The sequence below is a fragment of the Grammomys surdaster genome, unplaced genomic scaffold (genome assembly GCF_004785775.1).
Source record: "Grammomys surdaster isolate TR1022 unplaced genomic scaffold, NIH_TR_1.0 188, whole genome shotgun sequence".
Lineage (NCBI taxonomy): Eukaryota > Metazoa > Chordata > Mammalia > Rodentia > Muridae > Grammomys > Grammomys surdaster.
The window spans coordinates 4841249-4866426 of NW_021604633.1; the positions used below are offsets into that span (position 1 = coordinate 4841249).

A 25178-nucleotide genomic window follows, 5' to 3' on the forward strand; every position below is an offset into this window, starting at 1 on the left:
TGTTTTCCTGGGAACAATGGAGTGAGGCCCTTGGACAGAATCCTATCCACCGATATCCATCCAACCCCAACTTCATATCCAGCCCCAACTTACTGAGGCCACTGGCCAGCTGAAATCTACAAGGGAACACAACTTTAGTGTGTAGCAGCCTTAGTTGGTTCTTCTGGTCTTCCTAACCACAAATAAACTAGTAGATATCATATTTTCCTCCTGGGTCCTCCTCATCACCTGTTGGCACCACTACCCACCAAGGAACTAGGATAGAAGGCCAGGGGTTGTTCTTGCCATTGTGCTGTCTCCTGACCACATGAGCATGGGTCTTCTCCATCTTATGCCCAAGCTAGGAGAACTATGATTAATACCACTCCTCACATGTTTTTCACCCCCCACCCCAGATCCTATTATATTATCTGCTAGCTCATTCCCCACACACGGTCACGTTTGTCACTTTTTACTCTCTTGGGGCCTCCGATGGTCCTACCAACTTATCCTTACCAAGAAGGACCAGACAGTTAGCACCATCCCCATCTGTCTATCTTCTTACTAATGATACAGGTCATAGTCCCCCTGCCTCTGTCTTTCTGTGTCTGTCCATGTCTGTCTTTCTCTGTGTCTATTACTGCCTTTGTCTGTCTGTTTGTCTGTCCCTCTCTCACTATCTCTGTCTCTCTTTGTCTCTTTATCTGTATCTACCTCTATCTCTGCTTTTCTCTTTGCCTTTTCCTGTCTTTGTCTTTTCCCCTCTCTGTCTGTCTCTGCATTTCCCTGTCTCTGTCCCTGCCTCTCTCTCTTCATATGTATTTCTTTGTATCTACAGCTATGCTCTCTCTTTGTTTCTCTGTCTCTCTCTCTCTCTCTCTCTCTGTCTCCTCCCTGTATATCCTTCCCTCCCCCAGGATCTATCTCTGCTGTCTCATGACATTAGGATCATGTGCACTGCTATGGAAAATGCTTCTTGAATAAATAAGCAGACAAACTTCCTCAATCTTCATGCAGCAGATGCTTCCTGAACGCCTACTTATTACATAAAAGACTTTATAGAGAAAGTGTCATTGTTAATGGCCCTTATAATAACACAGAAAGAAATCAGGGCAGGATTAGCAGACGTTAGAAGTCAGAAATTCTGACATGGACAGAAAGAAGTTATAGACCCTCCCCAGAGGAGTGGTCCTAAGCAAGATGGTCAAAGTGTCCATCCCTCCAATAGGGAATCAAGAGCCCTGCCTCACAAGGTCATTGTGATGGTTTAATGAAGATAAACATCTATAACTTCAGCTACTTGGGAGTCAAAGAGGTAGAGAGTTTGAGGACAGCCTGAGCCTATTGTGAAACGTATCTCAACAGAAGAGAAAGAAAGAAAGAAAGCAAGGAAGGGAGGAAGGAAGGAAGGAAGGAAGGAAGGAAGGAAGGAAGGAAGGAAGGAAGGAACAGAGGGAGGGAGGGAAGGAGGGAGGGAGGGAGGGAAAAATTAAAAGAAAAGAAAAGGTAAAAAGTGAATTGGGATTGTAGCTCAGTATTGTATTAACATGTGTGAGACCCTGAGTTCTACCCATAGGATCGTAAAGAAAACAGTGTTCATATATGCAGTGAGTGTTCCATCAGTGACATTCTGAACTGAGATGCAAACAACACCATCATCTATAAGTAAAGTTCTGCCAGTGACATTATAGGCAGAACTGCAGCTAGAACTCAGTACTTCAGGATTGTGTCACTTATTACACAATGAAAATTTTATAAGCCACACAGGAAATGGTAACCTGTGGCCATAGAGAACCATTAGAAATCTCTGAGCTAGCTTAATAGCCACTGAACACCTACTAAACATAGCTCCTAGAGAAGCCATGAGGTGCCTGTACCCCATTCTTTCTTATCAGTGATTTTGGCGGAAACAATGAACAAAGAAGAGGTTGCCAAACTCATCTTCAGTTATAGTGATTCTGTTCATGTTTAGTACCTATATAGGGAAATCACAATTTAAAATAATAATAATAATTTTAAGAACCTAGGATCCAGCCTTGCAGAATCTGATGTTTTACTATTGAAGTCCATGAAAGGTGTACCACAGCAAGTAACTCATCTTTCAGAAGAGCCCACTATAGAACACAGAACTATTCAAACAACTCAAAGACAAAGTTTATAAGTACTGCAAAGTTAAGACACACTTGGGGATCCAGAGACTGAGGTGGAGAAGAGTGGGGTAACCATCCTTGGTTCTCACCATGGGTTCATGTTGCTAAAAAGAGGTTAAGACACAGAAAGACACAGAAAGAGACCAAACATCCTGTTTCTGATCAAGCATTCTTTCCCCTTTCCATCTACTTTCAATATTCTCTTCTATCTCTGGACAGACATATTACAAATAGTAGGAGGGCAGTTTGAGGCAAGTCTGTATCCTGATTCTTTGAGGTGAGGCCACAACTACTATTGTGTCTGGTGCCTGCATTAAGAACCTCTTAATGGAAACACTGTGGGAAAATTATAAAACTGTTTCCATCAGTGTAGTCCTATTGGACTATGGTGATGTCAGCAGTGAACTTATTTGCTAATTCCTTCATGTTTCAACTATGTATACAAATATAAATGCAGTTGGATCACAGTGTTCATCTTGTATTTTATATGAATTGATGGGACTGGAGGACAAGAAGAGCAAGCACTAAAAATAAATTCAATTTCCAAGCCACATTTTATCCTCTGATGAGCAGTGCTTGGAAACCATGAAGGAGCCTTCAGTACACACCTGAGACCAAGCCACAACACTGCTCTGTCCCTCAAGGATGGGTATTTTCCCTGCATGATACTCTTTCCTGTGCTGTTCAGGACTAGTGGGTCCTTCTAAGTTTGGCTTCAAGAATCTGATTCTGCCTTCCAAATTCCAGGCCTCTCCACCAGAGTCTATCCTCACCCTCATCCTCATGATATCCGCCATTTCTTCCCTTGTCTATTATGCACTGAGCCATCCAGAGAGGCTGCTACACTCTCAAATGATTGTCCAGGAACATGTTTTGTGTGATGATGAGATTGCCTCTCTGCCTTGACCACATGATAACTACTAGCCCCATGTAGCCCTGGGTATTTAAAATGTGGCTAGTAAAGCAGAAATTGGACTTCGAATTATATTTATCTCAATACCTGCATGTGATATGAGGCTACTGTGTTAGATGCTGCAGCTTAGAAACTTAGTGTCCGCAGAATACAGGTTCTTCTGTCACCTCACTGGAGAACAAGAAAGTTAGCCTGTGATCTGTAACCGCACTAGGACATAGTACACTCTCATCCTTCACCAGTGAGGACATAGTGGATTGTCCTGTGAATGTTCACTGAGCACTGCCAGACAGTTTTAACTGGTCACTCAGGGAAGGCATGAACCTTGTGAGGCTATGCCATATGCATTAAAGTTGCCGAACTGTTTTCTAAATAATAATTGCCCTTGGAGACTCTCTGCATGTGAAACATGAGGAGAGAGAAGCCAAAGATACTAACTGTAGCCCTCAATTGGATGGATTTGATTGCTTCAAGCAATCTGCCACTAATTCTAATTCTACTTGGTTTTCTCATGTGAGGACATCCCAGAACTGTGATTATGTTGTTATTCAGAAAGGCATGAATGATGGACAGGAGCCCAGCTGTGGTAATACACAGCACTCCAGGTGCATATGTGAGGGTGAAGCCTCTCTCCTCCTTCTGCCAGGCTGCCACCCATAAGTCGATGCCAGACCCACAGAATATGAGTTTGGCAGGATCCACACCCCAAATGCAGACCCAGAGTTTCTGTGTACCTGAACAGGCTCCTGAGTCAGCCTCTAAAATATGCTGAAACGTCTCTGGACTCAGACTCTGTTGTCCCTTTAAAAGTGGACACCATTAGCAGTCAATGAGAGAGGTCAGAGACTTTGCATATAACTTAGGTGAGACTATTCTCAGTGTACATACATGACATAGAGTAACAGCAGAGCAACAAACAAAATGAACTGGCAGGAAATGTGTTTGATGCCAGTGAATTCGACTGTCATCACACTGAACCCATATTTTCCAAAATGCAGTTGATGACAGCTTATACCTAGTATGTTCCAACAAGGAGAGTGGTCATCCTTGTTAGTTTAAATGACCTCAAACATTAGGAGTGTGAAGGTCTTGTATCCCCTAATAATGTAGGTGTGTGAATTCCTGTCCTGCCATAGAGCCCATGGGGACAAACACAATGCCTATGACATGCTCATTCCTTAGCCCTTAGACCCATGCACAAGGGTCCTGTTACTAATGTCAAGTTATCCTCAGTTCTTGTCACCTGAAAGGAAAGAATTCAGTCAGGAAATGTGGATAGCTTAATCAGTTTATTTGGCAAAAAGAAGCAGAGTAGTACCCTCCAGACAGCTTGGAGGGGGCTGATGAGAGAGCCTGGATTTGTTACCTTTCCAAGAGACCTTTAGAAATATTTGCGATAATCACATTTATGGAGGTCTGATGGCCCCTTTCCCTTTCAAGGGATAGTGAACCAGACCGATCTCTCTTTTAGGCTGTTTCTTCCCATGATCCTCTTGCAAAGCCCACACATATGTAAAAACAAATACATTTAAGAAAAAGCTCTGGGTCTTTTGAGGCAGTAGAGCCTTCACTGGTATGCATAAAAGGCAACTAGGAAAGACCTCAATACCATACTTTCTGATAGATCAGGCAGAAACTGATAGTGTTCCAAGGCTGCTCAACCATAGAGGAACTTCTGACCATTAGGAGACACAGCTAGTGCTCCAAGGCTGCTCAACCATAGAGGAACTTCTGACCATTAGGAGACACAGCTGTCAAGATACAACCACGTGCGGAGAGCAGCGGGTCATTGCATTATCATTCTGAAGCAAACACTGTCACAGACTGAGGACCTAGTCTGGGCCAGGCACTAAGCCCAACTCATGTTTATTGTTGGCATTTCATGATTAAGGTACCAGTGTGAGAAGAACACAGTTTTTTCAGTTTCAAATGGTAATTCTGAGGTACAAAGTTGAACATCTGTCCAAAATCACTCAACCGAAAAGCCCTGCCCACAGGAAAGCAAGCTCTATTCACCATGATCCAGCACTGCATCCCCTGCCCTGAAGCATGACTCCAGTATCCATCTTCACATCTTTTCATTGGGAGTGGTACCTGTTACTACCATGGGGTCTCAGAGTGCAAGGAAGGCTCCCTCAACCTCTGGTGTGCAGTATCTCTGGAGTCTGCCAGCAGGCTGCCTGCCTCGGGGCCTAGCCCATGCCACTGCCTAGATGTCACACAGGCATCCCTTTAGCGGCCATCTCCAACCTCACTCACCTCAGTTCATCATGCTGGCAGCTTTGTCACTGCCTTTCCAACACACAAATCTGATGGCATCAGTAACTGCATGCAAAAGCTCAAACAGTCTGACTGGATCTCCCCCTGCCTGAGACATCACACAAACCCCATTATTTTCTTCTCTTGCCTTAATTACTCTCAGCTCTCTAGGGCTCCTGTTTCAGTTTTCTGAACTATACTGAGCTTTCTCTACTATTCATATTCTTTGCATATGATTGTGATATGTATTTAGGTGTCTTTTTCTCTGCCAAATGGCACTCTACTACCCTTCAGAGTTCTTCCCAGCATCATGTCTTCCATGCTTGTGATCATCTGCCCCTTGGTTATGATACCCTCCACATATTGTATGAAAGGATTTGCACTCTTAATTTCTTCATTCAGTCTGAATTGTTTCAGTGCCATGATGTTACAGTGTGTAGTATAGGACAGTGAGGAATTAGAAATGATACTACTGACATGTCAAAGTTTGACTGAACCTATAGCCCTGGAGCAAGGACCTGTCCCTTTGGATCAACATTTGTTGAGTAGCACAGGATCCATAAGATGGCAATGGCTGACCAAGATCTGTGATCATATAACCAATCCTAGGTTCCAAACTGAGGCAACGCAAGTCTGAAGGAATCTCCTATTGCACTGGCCAGTTGGAAGGGAAGGTCATGGCACTCTAGACACACGCGTCATTTCTCATAGCATGTTGGACACCTATCTGCTCCTTATTCCTTAAAGCACATACACTAAATAGGCAACATAGTTTGGAAAAATAATCCTTTCTCAGGGAAAGACTATAAACTCAGCTTGGATAGAGGGTCTGGCCCAAGTTCATCTTAATTTAAGGGCAACCGCCACTAATCCCAGAGTCCTTCTCTGGGAGCTGGGATGGAACTGACATTATCCAAGACTGACAGTAGCCAGCCTTTACATTTAAATATCTAGTATTATATAGTAGATTGAATCCAGACATTGAGCTGCCTGAGATGCATATGGAGGAAGGGTTTCATAGCCATCTTCCTGAACGAGGGCCTCCATGCTATCTGGACTCATAGTAACGATGAGCCAGAGGACTCTGTTACATGCTAATGGCAAGCAGACAGACACAAGCTGTACTTCATTGTCATGACATTGTCATTAGCAGAACTATGTGTGAGAGAACAGTAGTGCCCTGCCCCTCTGCATTTGCATGGTGATGTTCATACTCAATCACAAATATCTGCAAGGCATCCCATTGCTCTGATATTCAGGCAGTAACATAAATATTTTTCTCTGTCCTTTTCTTCTATTTTTTTTTTATCAGTGTATATGGTTGTCCCTTGGCTAAAAAAAGAAAAACGCAAGACAAACAGCCCCAAGAACCTGCTCCCAAGCGAAAACCATTTGCAGTAAAGGCAGATAGTTCCTCAGTAGACGAATGTTATGAAAGTGACGGTACTGAAGACATGGATGATAAGGAGGAAGATGATGATGATGATTTCTCTGAAGACAATGATGAGCAAGGGGATGATGATGATGAAGATGAGGTGGATCGGGAAGATGAGGAGGAGATCGAGGAGGAAGATGATGAAGATGATGATGATGATGAAGATGGAGATGATGTAGAAGAGGAAGAAGAGGATGATGATGAAGAGGAGGAAGAAGAGGAAGAGGAAGAAGAAAATGGTAATCTTTAAATACTCACAAAGCTTAGGCCATGCTTCGGGGTCAGTTTCTTGCATGAATTTTCTAGTATTAATATCCTTGGCATCCTAACAATTCCAGGATTAGGTTTGCTCAACACTAAATGGATAACTGCTTATGTTAACTTAAGAGTTTATCTCAAATAATTCCTTTAAGTTATCTTCTGGGCTTTAGATTTTTATCAAATTATTTAGCTTTGTTGTCATGGCAATTTGCTGAACTATTGATGGGAATATGTAGAAAGAACACTAATAGAGCATGTCTGATATTTCAGTTGTTCTGTCCGACAGGCACTGTGACTGACTCAAGCATGACTGTTGGCACAGCATTAGCCTCCAGGCCTCTAATATGTGAGCTGGAGAGAGAGATTCTGTCTGTTGATTGTCGAAGGCATACTTTGGTGACTGTTATATGGCAGGGATAAAAAGAGATGTTACTTAAAAGAAATGGTTGGTAGATGGTTGTATGTTTCTATATTTGAGAATCAGATTTCTGGTCTGAGGTAGAATACTGTGAATTGTACAAACAAGGTACAAACTTTCTGTCCTTGCAGTACATGGGCTGTTTCCATAGGGCACATCAGAGGATTCATTTATATTGGCTTAGGGTTTTCCTCATAGAAATGCCAAAAAAAAAAATGATGGAAAAATGAGAATACTTCTTTCTCACCCTTGTCCCTTGGGCTTAAATATTTTCAAGAATACAAATTCCAAAACAGCTAACTTCCAAATACAAACCCATTATCTTACCCTTTAGAGCGAATACACCAAATGACCATGCAAGTGAGTCAGATGTCAATACTGTTATGTGCAGGTATAAATGAACGTGCCTTGTTGCAAAGCCGTGGCCATTTTGTTAGGAAGCATGAACTTTATTGGGCAGTCCCACATTGTTACAGAGCCTTAAAGTTATTATTGATAACAATTTGCTAATTCACATTTGCTCTCAGTTCTTTCACATGGTATTACAGAACACCGTGAGTAGAAGCTTAACAAGTTACATCATAGCTTGTGCCAGTAATTCCTGCAAATGCTACCCAGTGTGCTGTAGACAAGTGTGCTGATGTCACTAATGATCTGCTGAGAACTTATCGTAGCCCTATGTAATGAAATGTGTGGAACGCTAGAGAGGAGACCAGCTAAGCAAATATTTAGGGACACAGTGTCAGCTGTGTGCAATTCTAAATGATATCTTTAGTTGTCAGTGCTGATGAGTGATTTGTATCTTGGCTGTGTAGCATCATTGCAATCATATGAAATACTCTCTTGCATATTCTCATCATGTTTGGGAAGCAGGAGATATTAATGTTCAGGGTTATGAGCATTTGGTATGCACAAAGAGTCTTGTCTAAATTTAGAATCTGCTCCACTTTCTAAACTTAAATATTTCAGTTTTGTTTATTTGGGGTAATAATAGATAATACACCTTTTGAATATACAAAGTGACATGTTTTAAAAGGTACTCAGAAGTCTTATTGAGATACATAACAATGTGACTACACAGGCTTGAGTTGTTCTGATTTTAGTACCTAGATCCTGGCTGCACAGTGAGATCAACAGCAAATCAAAACTAAGAGATTTTAGCTGTACTGACTCAAGCAACTGGACAAAGGACAGAATCACCAAACAAGCAATCTCATAATAACTCCATAGCGTCCAGATTTTTAAATATCAACCATACCTTGCCTGGCACCTAGCCCATGCTGAGTAGCACCATGTGTGGAAGCAGAAACCCCTTAGAAGGGAGAAGCACAATCCCAGATATCCACTGAGGAGTCAGCCACTGAGGAGCAGAACTCAACTACCTCTGCTCTTCAGATAAGCAATCATCTGTCAGGTGACCCACTGAATTACTGAAGGTACTGAACTCAACACATGATCTGCTATGAGACTGTGCTATCCCAGTCAGGCAAGTATGCCCTTGCCCGTGTCCTTCCTTGAAAGTGAGGCCCTTTGCCCCTCTCAAGCACTCAATCCTGTGCTTCCCAGACCCAGGAGTTGCTTTTGTGGAGGACCATTCCCCATGGTCCTGATTGTTGTGGGTGTACTGGAGGGGACACCAAAGGCTCGTTTGATTTCCCAAATCTTTGACCATCAGTGAACTGCCCTATAAGCCTCCTGGAAAATCTGTCAGAAGCTTCTGAGGTGGGAAGAAGCATCCATTGACTAGCTTGTAAACTTGTGTTCCAACACTGTTTAACTAGCATCATGCAGTGATGATGTCCCAGTGCTTTACCCTCTAGGTTATTTCACAACCTTCCAGGATTGGGAATCTCCATCAAAGGGACACCAGAGCTTTGATGACAGAACAGCTATTCTTCATGATCAGATTCTGAGTGGTACTTACAATGTTAAAAAAAAAAAAAAGGCTTTGAGAGGCAGAAATCCATCAGACTCCTATTTTCACACCCTCACTATGCATACCCCTTTCTCCTTCTTTTTTGGTTTTGTTTTGTTTTACCGTACTGTAGAAATCAGTGCCCAAACTTCTAGCAGTAAATGCAAATTTTTCCCAGGGTAGCCTGCCGTACATATACAAAGTACAGAGATGCAAGATTCCTGTAGTATGCAAAAGCCATCATGTTTTCCTGTTAGTCACTGTCCTAAGGTATTTGTCTCTATGTCCCTTGTTGATGGTATCACCAGATCTCAGGTTAAGCCTCCAGCAGACTCCTCTAAGGCTGGCTGTGTCTCATTCCTGCCACATAGGCAGGATCTCAAATGCGAAGCCAGGAAGACAGAGAGCCTCACGAGGAGAACATAAGCAGCCCACGCTTAATCCACAATTTGGACAAATGCCAGAGCACAGCAGATGATGTTCAGTGTGAGGAAGCTGGGGCAGTGATATGAGCACATGGAGAAAACTTGAACTGGCACCTGCCTGAGGACCAGGCATGAAGCATCATCTGTGCTAATAGGGTGCCACTATGTCCACCCAGGAACTGTTTTCCCTTGACTATAACCTGAAATGTGGGGATTTTTTTTTTGTTTCGGATACAACACATTTATACAAATCATCAATTATGAAAGAAGCCTACTAACTGTAGAATAAGCACTCATAACATGAGAATTTAGTATTTCATTTCAAGGATCTTTGAGCATTGCAGTTTATACATAAGTCAGATGGCCCTGACACTGAGTTTCCTTTGAGTACATGTATTTACAAAAATTATATATATATATATTTTTTTAGAAATTGGACGCATCACAGTCTAGTCTCTTGTATAGAGTTTTATTTTCAGAATACATAGTAGAAAATGCACAGTAACTACCCAATTCCATGCTTATTAAATAACAATTATCTATCCATTCCACGTTTATTAGATAACAATTACCTATCCTAAAGGTGAGTTACTACTCTGTTTCCATAGAGTCTTTATTAGCAGAGTTGGCACATACTATGATTAAGGTCTTACAGGATCCCTATAATGAGAAATACAAATTCACTGCATAGATAATGCATATGAGGTATAGTTTATTTTCATATTGCATCCACCAAAAGAGTAGCCTTTTAAAATATTATATGCGGATATACACATATATTCTATATACATATTTATGTTTGTCCTTTTGAGCCCATGTTTCCTCTGCCCATAGACAGGAAGGCAAACTCTTGAGGAAGAACTAGGCAGTACATAGTCTAGACTGAACAAGACAAAACGACTATCCTCCTGGAATCTCAGGACTACCCTAAACACTGAGCACTACAAGCCTGTCCCCACAATCATTGGGTGAATCAAAGCAGGTGCGCCTCCTGTTAGGGTGCCTGGCCTTCCATATTCCACATCAGTTAGCAGCCATGGGTATGGTATCCTTGCAAGCTCATTTGGAGGAGTGAGTTGTTGTGAATGTCAATGTTAAGAGCTATCTCTAATATGTTAGACATTTGCTCAAGGCCAGACAGAATAAAAACACATGGTATGGAGGCAGAGTGAGAGGGGCTGCTTTTGTTAGAGCAATGCAACCTCCACTGGCAGTCCAGACCTGCAGATTCTTACTTGGGACCCTATTCTCACAGTCCTCACTACGAAGCTATGAGGTCTCATCTAGGAGACCACCTTTACTGGAGTGATCTCACTCTTCAGTAACTCAATCTCAAAGACCACGCTGTGTGAATCCCTCCCCACAGAAGCATCTTTCTAATTGTAAGATTTTCTGGGGTGTGTTTTTTTCCAAACAGAGTGATGTATAAGGTCCCCAGTGCTCTCAGGACCTGATCATATGTGAAGCAGAGGCTGGTATGGTCATGAGGGAAGAGGAGAAAGGTGCTGAGCGGTCTGCACTGAGGCCCCACAACTCCCCAGTCTCCCCTCAGGGTGCTGCTCTCCATATTGATTAGCCAATTATCCTTCTGTATCGTTCCCAGGGACAGGTCCCTGATGAGGGAAGCAAGCTGAAATGCAGACAGACTGTGAAAATCAGAATTAGCCAGCCAGTGTTCTACTGGAGTCAGCAGAAAAAGCAATGAGTTCTGAGACCAGCACAGCACAGAGATGATGTGTTTAGTATGCAAGCCTTCACCTGAGGAAGGCTGTGGTCACAGTTGGGAGAAAGAATATGGTAGATTTCATCTTCTTAAAATTAACCTTCCCAATATACACAAAAGCTTTTGGTGGGGATATTGGAAATGCAACTGTGCTGAGGTAGACTGTACTGTGGCTTGAGAGTAAGAGAGCCTTTAACCTCTTTCTAAGTGTCAGTCCATTATAAACAAAAAATCCTGCTCCATACTATCTAGTTTTTGCTTAATTATAAAATAAATTTTATTAAATTTCATGGATGTTTGAGTATTATAAGAGAAATCAGAAAATGTGATGGAAATATGTCTCATACCCTTAAGATGCAAACATATTCGTAAAGTGCTGGAGGCTAGCCTTTTCTACAGTAATGAAAACAGGATGTCACATGGCTTGTTGTAAAGTCCATTGCAGAGAATCAGCAGTGTATTCTGTGTGTCTTGTTCGTTTCCTTTTTAACCCACATGCTATGTGGTCACAGCAAAGCATAGTACTAGGGGTCTCTGAGCTCTGTCTGTGCCACTCAGCTGAGAAGGTCATCCAGATTCTTAGGGCTCTTGTAAAATAAGATCTACCCTCTCACTCTTTCCATGTCTTTCTCTGCAGCCTAAAGCAGGCACAAGACACAAAAGAGCTTCACAAGCCTGAACGGTTTGCAACTGTAACATTCCAGCCATAATCAAAAGTGACCATATGACAATCTGTCCTGCATTCACTCAGTTCTTCACCACTCTAGATCTGTGGCTGTGCCTACCTGGAACACTGACCTAGTCACACCTGCCCTGGAAAAAAATTGGTGCTCAAGACCATCCCCTTAACTCCAAAGGGGAGGGAAGTGTCTGAGTGTCAAGCAGTGAGGAACACTGCTCTCTGCTAAGGCTGCACCAGGACAATGTCTCAAGATGTCTGCCCATAGTCTCAAACATGGAACATGCTTCCTGTATACCCAGAGGGTAGTAGGCTAGCTAAAGCTTTTAGGTTTGTGTTAGAGTTTTCTTTTCTTTTTTGCTTCAATAAAGACTGAGTGAAGTAAGCAGAAACACACACCAGCCTGGAAAAGTGCAGAATTGAGCACTGCACACTGAAGTGGTAGCTTTGAGAATTCACACTAAAGCCAAGAACACGTTTGGATGGTGAGGATTTGTATACCATATTACACAGAAAACACCCTCTACCTCTGTAGGCTTCCTTAGAAGTGAGTCAGAGTCACTGCCAGGGATGAGGAAGGGAAGACCCAGGATTCCCACCCAATCCACCACATTGATGTAAGAAACCCACTTACCTCAGTGCTACTCTGGAGACAGAAGAGCCAGGATTGTTCCACCTACTCCTTCACCAGGATACACAGCCACAGTGACACATGCTCTGTGGGCAAGCAGTCCTCGAGGTTGGCTGGTTGACCTGGAGAGGAGAGGGAGAAACAGACAGAAGTGAGGAACAGGACCAGACAATGAGTGATACTGCTGAGAGAAACAAGACAGGAGGATATAAACAGTAGAAAGAAAGACAGACATTGAGAGTGAGACGGGAAAAACCGCCCAGTGTCATTGTCATCTCAGAGAGCTCACAGATGGGAGAATGTGACTCTCCTATTATTTTTAAATCTTCAAATCTAGATAAGCCAGCACCAAAGTGTCATTAAGAAGCCCCTCAAGGGGCTGGAGAGATGGCTCAGCGGTTAAGAGCACTGACTGCTCTTCCAGAGGTCCTGAGTTCAAATCCCAGCAACCACATGGTGGCTCACAACCATCAGTAATGAGATTGGATGCCCTCTTCAGGTGTGTCCGAAGACAGCCAGCGACAGTGTACTCATAAATAAAATAAAATAAAAAAAAAGAAGCCCCTCAAAACCTTATAAATGAAATTTAATTCACATTCCATTAATTTAGTTCCCTAATGAATGAAAACATGAAGAAACTGAGTTCACAGTTTTTAAGTTAAAAGTGGCTTGGTTCCTAGTATAAATTATTTCTCTCTCAATCTCCCTCATTTCATTGTATAGGAAATTTTGTTTTACTTACAAAATGGACAACTAATAGGTGGCTACAGTTGGTAGGAAGCTTGCCTAGGTTTTCTGCAGCCTAGAGTGCAATGACTACTAACACGCAACATGGAGACGATGGCACAAGCCTGTACTTCCAGCACTCACAGGTAAAGCAACAGGTAAAGCAACCTATAGGTTGTTATTTCCTATAGGAAGCCTCATTCTTGTACGCTGGTCTACAGCCCTAGAATCAATATGCCTGAAAGTGAAGCAAGGATGCTGAGGGCTGAATCTTTTACTTCAATGTCCCTGCCTAGCTAGTGTCTGCCTTCCTTCCATGGTTCATAGGCTCTGCAGAAGAAACTTGTCAGCCAGGGAGAAGTCAGAGGAAGCAGCCATTAGCAAGCTTGGGACTACAACCACTATAATAACTCATAATACAGAATGCATAGCAGCCTTATAACCTCTAATTAAAGGACCAGAAATTCTCCTTGGATGATTCCTTCATTTATAAGTCAGAGAATGGCATATGGACTACAAAGTAGTATCAGAAACCACTATAGGAGCCCTAGGAAATTGCCACCTCTTGGAGCAAAACTAGACAGTGGGATCAGCTGGAGGTTGCTGGCACCAATGTTTCCAGTACTCACAAGACACAGTCACCTTCCCAGAGTTCAGAAGAAGGCATCTAGTACTGGTATCTTGACATGGTATGGACAGGTCCTGGCCATGTTCCCATTCTCTGTGCCCAGTTCTTCACACACTACATTGGCCATAGGGCCTTGGCTTTTCTGGAGTCTTGAAAACTTGGCACTTACTGCTTCTCACCAATTCTAGCCTCTGCAGAAGTCTCCTTCCTCATGAGAACTGCCCCCTCCCCAGCTGCTTGTTTCCCCTATATTCCCATCCAGTATCAGCGTTCTAATATTATGAAGGACATGCTCATTTTCTACCTGTTCAACTTCTATGACTACAAAGATGTCACCTTTTTGTTTCATTATTGAGTTCTCAACGTGACATACAGACAGGTGTTCATGCAGGTCATCCCTGCCCAGCATACCAGGACTAGCTTGTACAAAATGTGACAACCACAGCATTTGTCTTCAGTCTGGTGAGAAGGCTGATCTGGTGCCCATTCCAAGGGCTCTATATATTTCTGTTTGATTAGAAATCTCAGAAATGTCAGTATTTAGTTGGGGTTAATGGATGGTTGCTAGAACGCCACAGGAATCTCTTCATCCTAGGTATCCATCATTCTGTTTGTACCTCAGTGTCTTGGGTCAGACTTTCTGTGAGAGGTTTGTTCCCATGATCAACTTAGCTACTGGCACCTTAGTATCTTGGGAAGTTTAGAGAATATCTAAATTCTTACTTCCTTTCAGGAGAATACAAACTTTAAGACAATTTCAGGAACCAAGATCATTTCTGAGCAGGTGACTCAGTGGGAGAGGTGTCAGAAATAGGCCGTTTAGAGCTAGTCTGTGTTCTCTCAGTCCTGATTTGGTAGGCAATGCAAGACCACGTCAGACCTTGTTGAGGAGTGACAGAGACATTGGCCATGCCACAAGCTAGATTGATTTACAAGGTTAGATTGACAGCAAAGTGCACACAGGCATGGAATAGACAAAATCAAATACTGAGTGTGCTTGTCTTCAGACAAGGAGCTCAAGTTTTCAATGTACAGACATGGGTAGAATTAAGAATGAAGTCAGAACAACATAGCTTTCAGAAAAGAGGCTGGAAATTCACTTGGAGCAATTGTGTGTGACACATCAAATCCATGTCCCAGGATTTAGCAGCAACAAACCAAAGGCTCACTGGAAGGAGCTGCTGCAGAGCATAAAATGGACAGCAGCTATGGAAACCGGAACTGCTCCTGTGTTCAGAATCCTCCTGCTTGCTCCAGTGCTGCCCTCTCCAGATACCTCCTGTTTGTCCAGTGTCTATTCTCCTTTGGGTAGGGATAAAGGGTCTCCTGACATGAAAGAAGTTAGTCCTCGGGTACAGGCATCAGCCTGGATCCTAAGAACCTTGCTTAGTCTTGAGAGGCAAAAGCTTTAAAAGTAGGACCCAGGGGAAGGTGGCATCTTCCTCTTTGGTGACAGTGTCAGATATAGCATGGCTTGTTGGTGTAAACCTCTGAAACCCTTAGAAAGAGTCAAAAGGGAGCACCTAAACTGTTCAACCTCTAACCTCCTCTACCTACACAGTTAATCTATGGGGAGGAATTACTACCAAAATGTTCTATTTACATTTGTTTTTTTAAAGTACCCCCTAACCATATAAACTTCACTTACTATAGAAAAGTTGATGCAAATCTCAATCATTCACTTTCAACAACATTCAAGAGAGAATTCATTTTATTACAATCTGAAAACAAAACCCCAGTGTCTCTTTCCTGTCCATTGTCCACTGCTTCAGGTGTTTCCTCCTATCCCACAGCACTGGCACCTCTTCTACTTTGGACCTATTAAGCACATGTTCCCCTTGTAAGGATACTGTTCAGATAGGGCTTCGGGAGTGAGGAGAAAAGGTTGGGTTTGAGATAAGTCTGTTCTACAATCCTTAGGATATCTACAAGTGCTGAAAAGTAACAGATGTATCTATAATAAAAAGTCTGAAGATGGTGTAGAAAAATCAGGTAGAAGCTAGAGGCACTTTGTCATTGAAGGCATGCTGATAGCAAGTAGGGTGCCTGCCTTTCTCCAAATGTGATGTGAGAAAATCCCCAAGTTCTAACAGTAAGAAGAATTCTAATAGCTTCAAGTTAGCCTTTAAGAACTTAGAAAGAGCAAACAGCAACACTTAAGTGTAATTAAGAAACAGGATCCGGCTGGAGAGATGGCTCAGAGGTTAAGAGCACTGACTGCCCTTCCAAAGGTCCTGAGTTCAATTCCCAGCAACCACATGGTGGCACACAACTATCTGTAATGGCATCTGATGCCCTCTTCTGGTGTATCTGAAGATGGCTACAATGTATTCATATACATAAAGTAAATAAATTAATCTTAGAAAAAGAAACAGGATCCATGTGACTATGGTGGCTACAGTTATCACCATCGCCTATGGTGTATCCGTGCCTCTCTGTACCACTCCCACTCTCCTTGTTGATCTAAAAAGACTTTTATAAGTAAAAAGTATCTGGGGTTGTTGTCTAGCATGGCTGAATACCTGCTGACCCACTTGGAGCAGGGCACTAAGATCCTGTGGGTAAAAGTTCTATATCCAGAATCAGTTCAGCACCCTGTTGCAGGAACACCAAGAAGATGGGTCCTGTCCCCATGAACTAAGTGTCTGGGGGCTCTGAATGCAGAAGCCTTTGTACTGAACAGCAGTGGGCTAGAGATAGGCTACTCTCCTCCTTCCAAGGAGATGGCACACGTGCTGCACAATGCGTCTGTGGTGACAGAAGGAAGATGAGAGAGGAGATGCATGTTGATTGCAGCCTGGTCTGAAGGGGTGGAGGATGTGACATAAGCTCCTGGGGTCATAGTGAGCAGAACTGTGGGCAGTCAAGATCTGCCCTCTGTTATCCTCTGTGAGTGACATACCTACTTCCTCATCTCACTTGGTTAGCCCAGGTGAATATCCACCCAGAGTATAGGCCTTATCTGATTTTCTAATATTCTGTGGTAGTTACTCTTCATTTTCGTTTTGGAATATCCTAGGAGTCAGACTCTGGGTCGATGTTTGAGAGAATTTCCAGAGATGTTTTAAGAAGGAGGGAAGACCCACCCCGAATGGGGAGTGGGGATACTTCTCATAGGGTAGAGTGCTGGAATAAATTAATAAAATAAAACAAAGCTAGGTGAGTGCCAGCACTCTCTGTTCTTTGCTTCTTGGGTTGTGAAAGGTCCTACCTGCATGCTTTCACCACTATGGATTGTAGCAACCTCTTGCATAGGAAACTGCATCATCTTAATTATGAGTCAAAATAAATCCTTCCCCTTTAACTTAATTCTGTCAAGTATCTGGTCACAACAATGAGAAAACCAATACACCTTTCCAAACCCAAAGGGACCTAAATTGCATTAGTCAAGACACTGGTCAGTGGCAGGCCAGCTGAGCTAGCAACCCTGGCACAAATCTCAAAAAGGTGGTGATTGAAATATGTCCTCAATTCATGCCAGCCCAGTGAAGAGTATCAAAGGGAGAGAGAGTCAGAAGACAGATGCTGAGAATAACAGTCAGCACCCGATGGGGTGTACAGCAGAGCTCTGCCTCATCTGATGAGAAAGAGCTAGGTGTCTAGCTGCTTGTCTGCACCAAGCTCACTGTGTTCCTCTTCCAAGAAGACTGCAGTCTGGTTGCTATGGAAACAGGCAGTGCAGAAGACTGGTAAAGCAAACATGCAGAGCATCTCAGTATGGTCTTTCAGTTCTGTCACTTGAACACATGTGATTTGTGGCTTTCTGTTGTTGCCTTTCAAGAGCAGTAGCCACTAGAGAACTTTTCTTGGGGTCTCCACAAAGATTAGGAAGGACAAATAGATTTCTGCCACCATAAGACTGGGCTTTGTGTTCAAAATTTTATTGGACACACACACACACACTCAAGAAGCATGGCCTGTTCTTCACTGTCTATGGGTAATATATATCTATGTGACTTGATCAGTACTAAATATTTAAGAAGCTCTATCTCAGACATGCTTTTTAGAGACAAACTCTACTACAAAGGCAGTGCATAGAATTCCAGCCATTCTAGGAAAATCTTCCAACTAAGTGATTCTGTCTGTTCTCTGTGTAGTATAAAAATATTTCTAGCAGTCACACTCAGAGGAGGTGAGTTGTGACAACAGCATTTATAAAGCCCTCACAGGAAGAAACATCACTTGTGTAATAGCAGTTAACAATGATGCTGGTGGCTGTCTGGTGATCACATAGGCAGATCTGGACTCAACCACAAAAGCACCTCTATCTCTAGGCTCACTGTCATCATTTGGAAGTAGATCAACCTAAGCTTCTCTGATTTCCATTCCCACATGAAAATTCTGATTTGCCTGGGAACACCTGGGTTGAGAGGTGGCCCCTATCTCGGCTTGGCCCTGGGACTCTGTGGAATGACTAATCTCAAGCATAGTACAACAGAGGGAACACAGCATTCTCTCTTCTCTGCACACTGTAGTATCCATGTTCCTACTTTTTACTGAGAACAGAAGCATGTGTATTTATTTTCTGGAAAATGCTTTATTCATCACAAATGTATCCCCTGACTTTGAGAGAACATTAATCACTAGAGAGAAACAAGTAATATTGACTCCTGAAAGTTTTGTGAGTTAGAATATTTGTACCTCATTTTTAGTCCCTGACTGGTACAGAAAATTCTAGACTGTTTGCCAAAACCCAGAATTATGATGGAGTCTTTTTAATGTTGGCCTCAGCAGAAAGACAACAAGCTGGTAAATTAACTGAATATGGAAAACCAGACATGGGATTCTCAATACTTCCCATGACCTTCTAGGCAAGGCTGAGACAGTACTTGTTTAGAATCAGTTTGCTAATGACTTGGAGCCTGTTTCCCTCCGTTAGTCCACATAATTAGGAGTTAACTTTAGGGGAGGCCTTGAAACAGTTAAATACTGGTAACTCGTGGAATTCTATTAAACTGTAAGGATTTTGGCCCTAAATGTCATTTTCTCAGCCATTTCCACATTTGCTGCTGTCATTCATGAGGCCTCAGATGACACTGAGTATTAGTAACTTGAAGAAAGGCCAAATCGTGCAGCATGCTCTGTCTTCAGATGCATTCCCTATCGCCTGTTTCCAGATTCCCTCCTTGAATAGGCTAGTTTTTCCAGGCATCTGTTCTGGGAGAGAAAGTATCAGAAAACAACTACCGCCCATGCCAGGCATTTGAAATACATGTAGTCTGTGTGCCTCACTCTGGGGTTTGTAGGAATTTGCAGGGAGGGGGCAGGCAGATAATTATCCCTGCCTTACAGATGAGTTCATTATGACTCTGAAAGGTCACTGTCCTCATGCACTTACTAAGCAGTGAAAGAATGATGGGGCTGGTTGCATAACTTCCAATTTCATATCTGCCTCCCAAGACCATCAGAGCATGTGCAGTGTTCTCCCAATGTACTTCCCTGTGGGATTCAGGCCTGCTACCCATGTTGGAGAAAGACTGGCACTATCTTGGTACTCAAAAAGAGAAGGGACCAACCCTGTCTCACAGTTCCACAGTTTCATGGGTCAGCATGGCTGGGATACTGTGTAGGGCAGCTTATCCATTTTTCTTTTTCATCTTCTTGGGGGAAAGGTGACAGAATAATAGTAAATGGCTGAGATGGACTCCTTAGCCATGCCATGTGGAAAGCAGGGCAGGCAAAAACCGGAGGATGATCCTGAGATGCTTACACGGAGAGTCAACAGCATTGCACCTACCATCTGCTAGTTAAGGCTCATGAGTGCCTTGTCCTTTTCCAGAGCAGAATTCATTTTTGAGCTTAGAAATGCAACAGAGATTACATAGGATTTTTTCCCCAGGTTATTACAGTCATTGACTTTCTCCTCCTTTTGTGTGTCCACGTGAGTATACATGTGTGTACAGGTATACATATTCACTGCATGTACAGAGCAGTCAGAGCACAATAGAAGTGTCCTCCTCTATAACTTTCCACCCTATTTTTAAAGACAGGGCCTCTCACTGAACTGAGCTCAGTAATTAGGTGAGGCTGGCTGGCTACCAAGCCCCAGGGATGCTCGGTCTCCATTTCCTCAGTGCTGGGATTACAGGCATATGTCACCACAATTGACTTCTATGTGGGTGCTGGGGATCAAATTCAGATCCTTCTGCTTTCATGGATCACTTTATCAACTGAACTTCCCACAGGGAAAAAAAAGAGCTTCCCTAAACTGTCCTCAGACCTTCACACATATACTCTGGCACATGTACCTACACATAATCAAAGATACACAAATGAAATATAATGTTTAAAGGTTTTAATTTTTCAACTTATAGCACATACTCTTCACTTCCAAATCATGGTTTAAAATTCATCTCCTGGTTGATACTCTATAGATAATAGCAACAATTACCTAAAAGATCACAGTTGCTATGTATGGATAGAATACCTTTGTACTTCCCAAGGATGATCTAGTTACAGCCCATGAACCTAATGAAGTGTATAAATCAAAAGAATATAAAAATCATATTTCCAAAACCTCATGAGAACAAGATGTCCTTAACTCCTCAAAGCTGAGCTACCAGCCGACAACAAGGTGTGCATCTGCGGCTAGCCTTCCCACATTTGTGATGTTTGCTAGCTCCGTTTTCCTTTTTTTGCTGTTATTTGATGACGATTTTACCCTTATAATAAGGAAAATGGTACAGGCAGAGTGTAGTGAACTGAAGAGGTTTGTGTCTAGAGAGACACAGAATCTGGTTCACACAGCAAGTGATGCCCTCTAACTAACACATACTGCTGTTTGGAGAGTGGGTCAGATCCTAAATATTTGTTGACTCCAGGTGGGATGCTATTTTCAGTTATTGCTATATTGAGCTCCAAATCTCTTTTTTGCTAACATGAACCTTTTCTGCATAAAATCCATAATGAAAGCACCAGAGGTTCAGTATCTCAGCTTTAGTCAGCTGGTGTTGCAACTAGTCGATATGCCTCATTCCTCCAAATCATTATCAAACTCTGAAAGTTCTCTGGCATTTGAATCATGGAAACAAAGGACAGATGTGAAATGGCATCCATTAACTATCCAACCAAAGGGGAATGTGTTTGAAAACTCATTTATTATTATCTGTGTTTCGCAATGCAGATGACAGCAATTGTGTAGAGCTGTGAATAGAGATTCAAATTCCAACCGCTCTCTGAGTGAAAGCCAAATGGGTTTCTGATGAAATAGAGGGTTTACGTCATGCTTAACATGGACTTTGAAAAACACTTTAAGTATTTTGAGGTTGAGTACATCTTATTCAAGTTTCTTCAAGCTGATGAGATCGGTGAATATATTACTACCACAGGTCAAGTTAAATGAGAGACTACGAGTGCCACAGTTAACCAGCCCCTTCTGACCCAGGGACATGTGTCCACTGTGCATGCCCAACCTGTCCAGACAGAAGATAGGCAGCCTGTGAGCTCTTCCTTCCTCATGTCACTGCGGAGCTCCTGTCACTTCATTATGGGCCTCCATACACTGACTGGAAGCTATCAAATTCAAACCTCTCAATCTAGTGTTCTTATGACGGAGTGTCCTCCCTATGGGACTCCAGAAATCTGGGGTTGTCTTCTATGTTGCCTAAATATGGTTGGAAATAAATTACTTAAAAAGGGTTACAGAGAACCTCTAGAGTTAGTAAAAAGGGAAGTTCAAGAACTTGTAGAAAGCTTGGTGATGGGATGGTTGTAATCGGTATGCTAACTATTGGCTGTGAATAAAGCCAATGCAGGAGGTAAATGAGAATATTAAAAATAAAGATATATATTTCTACATTATGTTTATCATATCTAATGGCTAACTTTAAGTTTAACTAGAGGTGGTTTTAGTGCTCCATGAATATCTTAAGTGGCTTCCTGCTCTTTAACATGATTCATTTTATGTCTACATTTGCTACCCAGCAGCAGATGTCTTAGAAGGTTTTCTTCTAGGCCAAAGTAGGGTTTGACTTTCTGTGAGCTTGCTGTCCACACTATAGCAATAAACTTCATGGTCTAGCCACTTTTCTCTTTTCCTTTTTGTCTTCTCTGTTTCTTTGCAGAAGATCATCAAATGAGTTGTACTCGAATAATGCAGGACACTGACAAGGATGATAACAACAATGATGAGTATGATAACTATGATGAACTGGTAGCTAAGTCACTATTAAATCTTGGCAAAATTGCTGAGGACGCAGCATACCGGGCCAGGACTGAGTCAGAAATGAACAGCAATACCTCCAATAGTCTGGAGGACGATAGTGACAAAAATGAAAACCTTGGTCGGAAAAGTGAGCTGAGTCTCGACTTAGACAGTGATGTTGTTAGAGAAACAGTGGACTCCCTTAAGCTGTTAGCACAAGGACATGGTGTTGTGCTATCAGAGAACATCAGTGACAGAAGTTATGCTGAGGGAATGTCGCAGCAGGACAGTAGAAATATGAACTATGTCATGCTAGGGAAGCCCATGAACAATGGACTCATGGAGAAGATGGTGGAGGAGAGTGATGAGGAAGTGTGTCTAAGTAGTCTAGAGTGTCTGAGGAACCAGTGCTTTGACCTGGCCAGGAAACTCAGCGAGACCAACCCGCAGGACAGGAGTCAGCCACCCAACATGAGTGTGCGCCAACATGTCCGGCAAGAGGATGACTTCCCTGGGAGGACGCCAGACAGGAGCTACTCGGATATGATGAACCTTATGCGGCTGGAGGAGCAGCTAAGCCCCAGGTCTAGAACGTTCTCCAGCTGTGCCAAGGAGGATGGGTGTCATGAGAGGGATGATGACACCACCTCAGTGAACTCAGACAGGTCTGAGGAAGTGTTTGACATGACCAAGGGCAACCTGACTCTGCTAGAGAAAGCCATTGCCTTGGAGACAGAGAGAGCCAAGGCCATGCGAGAGAAGATGGCCATGGATGCTGGGAGAAGGGATAACCTGAGATCCTATGAGGACCAGTCTCCAAGACAGCTGACTGGGGAAGACAGAAAATCCAAATCCAGTGACAGCCATGTCAAAAAGCCATACTATGGTAAAGGTAATATTTCTACCTAACGTAAGTTGCTTCAGGCAAATGTGAGCTAAGTGAGAGATGTTGATGATAGTCTGTTATACTGTAAATCTCTATAAATCTTACATCCAATGCACATTTTAAGAGTTTGTTCTAGAACTCTATCATGTGATAATTTGTCTATAAAACAAATAAAATATTTGTCTGAGAGATACATAAAACTGCTAAATGTGATGTCATTAGAACAGATACAGGAGATGACAGTGGAAACAACACTTGTGTAGAAGTCAGGGCTAGTGCATAAACATACCTGTGATAGAGACCATTAGGAACAAGCCATGCTGTTACAAAGGAACTATCATCTACGCTGAATGGTGGCAAGGGTTTAGGTAACAATCAGTCAATCAGAGATGAGGCACTTTCTTCATAAATTGGATTGAGTAGACGGCTTCATGATTTATAAAATTATCACCTGGTGACAGTTATTGATGAAACTGCCCCTGTAGAAAATACCCAAAAGGAATTGAACAGCAATAAGATGACCGATGGTGTGAGATAAGGACAGTGACTGCACATTAATTATCCATGAAAGTTAGCTAAGGAAGCCACTTGCCATGCAAGGCACGGAGAGGCCACAGCTGAAACCAATAGCAACTTCTCTAGAATATTCATTCCCCTTACTAGTTCCATTGCATTATGGAAACAATTGTGACTCTTTTTTCAAATACTGTGTATTATTTTGTAAAATCTCAAAACTATCCAACAGGATAGTTTAGCTGAATTTTATTTTATTAAATATGTGAGCACATATTTGCATTTATCTATATATTTGGTTAGCTAACTGGATGGAACAGTGTTCATGGTAGCATCTGTACCCATCTGCAACTGGGACAGACCTTGATTCAGCTTCACATAGTAAGCACGTTGGTATGGTTGAGTCTTCACAAGATTCAGAACTAAGAAAGAAACTATCTCAAAAATGATATTGGTAGTTCCTTAAATCTTTTCTGTATTATCACCAAAAATGTTCCCTTTTCTGCTTTTCATTTTATGATGTACATTATGAATACTCGGTTTCCTTATTAAGGATATAACCATGAGATTCAGGAATTTAGTTTGAAAATCAGTTGCTGAACAAAGTTAGATCAGAAAAGCTCTATCTTCCCTATCGTGGCACCGGTGTCTACTCTCCTCTCTTGGTGTGTTCATAGCTCCATGGCCCACTGGACATTGCTATCACCAAGTCCAAGCTGGCAGGAGCCTGAGCCTGAGCTCTGAGGGTTACTGACTGACCAGTGCCTGGATATGGTCTTTTCATTCAGCACAGAGGCAAGCACAGACCACCAGAGGAATGCCTCCAAGGATGACATAGAGCTGCAGGCCCCCTTGAAACTCTATGAAACATGGACCCTGTGTTTTAAATGATGGAGTAGCATTTGAATAACATATGATGTACTGATCAACTAGAGGTTTCAGTTGGATTTTTGAGAATGAAAAATTCTAACAATTTTAGAAAGAGATCCATGCCTTGCCATATGAGTGCTGTTGTTCAGATATATTCTAGGCTCAGGTTTTAAAATTCTAAGTAGTAGTTCCCAGGGCAGAGCTCTGGTATTGAGAATGAAAGTGAGTAACCATGTTAGTGGAGGCAAATAAGGCACCAGAGAGTCAGCATCCCCATGGCTTCTCTAGCTCCCATAGTCCTCAAGCACAGGACACTTTTTGCTTAGTTATTATTTTGATTTACTTTTATGCAAAAACATGGAATCTGCCTTGATTGCTTCCCCTCCATGAGAATGGGGCAGTGAATGCTAAGGTCCAGTTTTGTCCTGAGAAGGGGAAGGTTAGGAGCCTGAATTTTCTCATGAGATAGAAAGCACTAGTCTCCATGTCTCTAGTTTCCCAGGTTTACTTCTGAACCAAGTTATTGGTGTTTTCCATCAACATTTTCCAAGTTTCTTTGTCTCTATAGTTACATTCAGAGCCAAATAGATGAAGCCAAGCAAACACACACACACACAAACATCC

General features: G+C 42.4%; 1 protein-coding gene across 1 annotated transcript in view; it reads left to right on the plus strand.

Annotated features, from left to right (window-relative positions):
- The window catches only part of Myt1l (myelin transcription factor 1 like), a 132901-nt gene that overhangs the window by 20561 nt on the left and 87162 nt on the right, over positions 1–25178 (plus strand). Inside the window, exons 4-5 of the mRNA XM_028768803.1 lie at positions 6614–6975; positions 22206–23177. Of these exons, the coding sequence (XP_028624636.1) occupies positions 6614–6975; positions 22206–23177 (1334 nt within the window). The remainder of the gene's footprint in view (positions 1–6613; positions 6976–22205; positions 23178–25178) is intronic.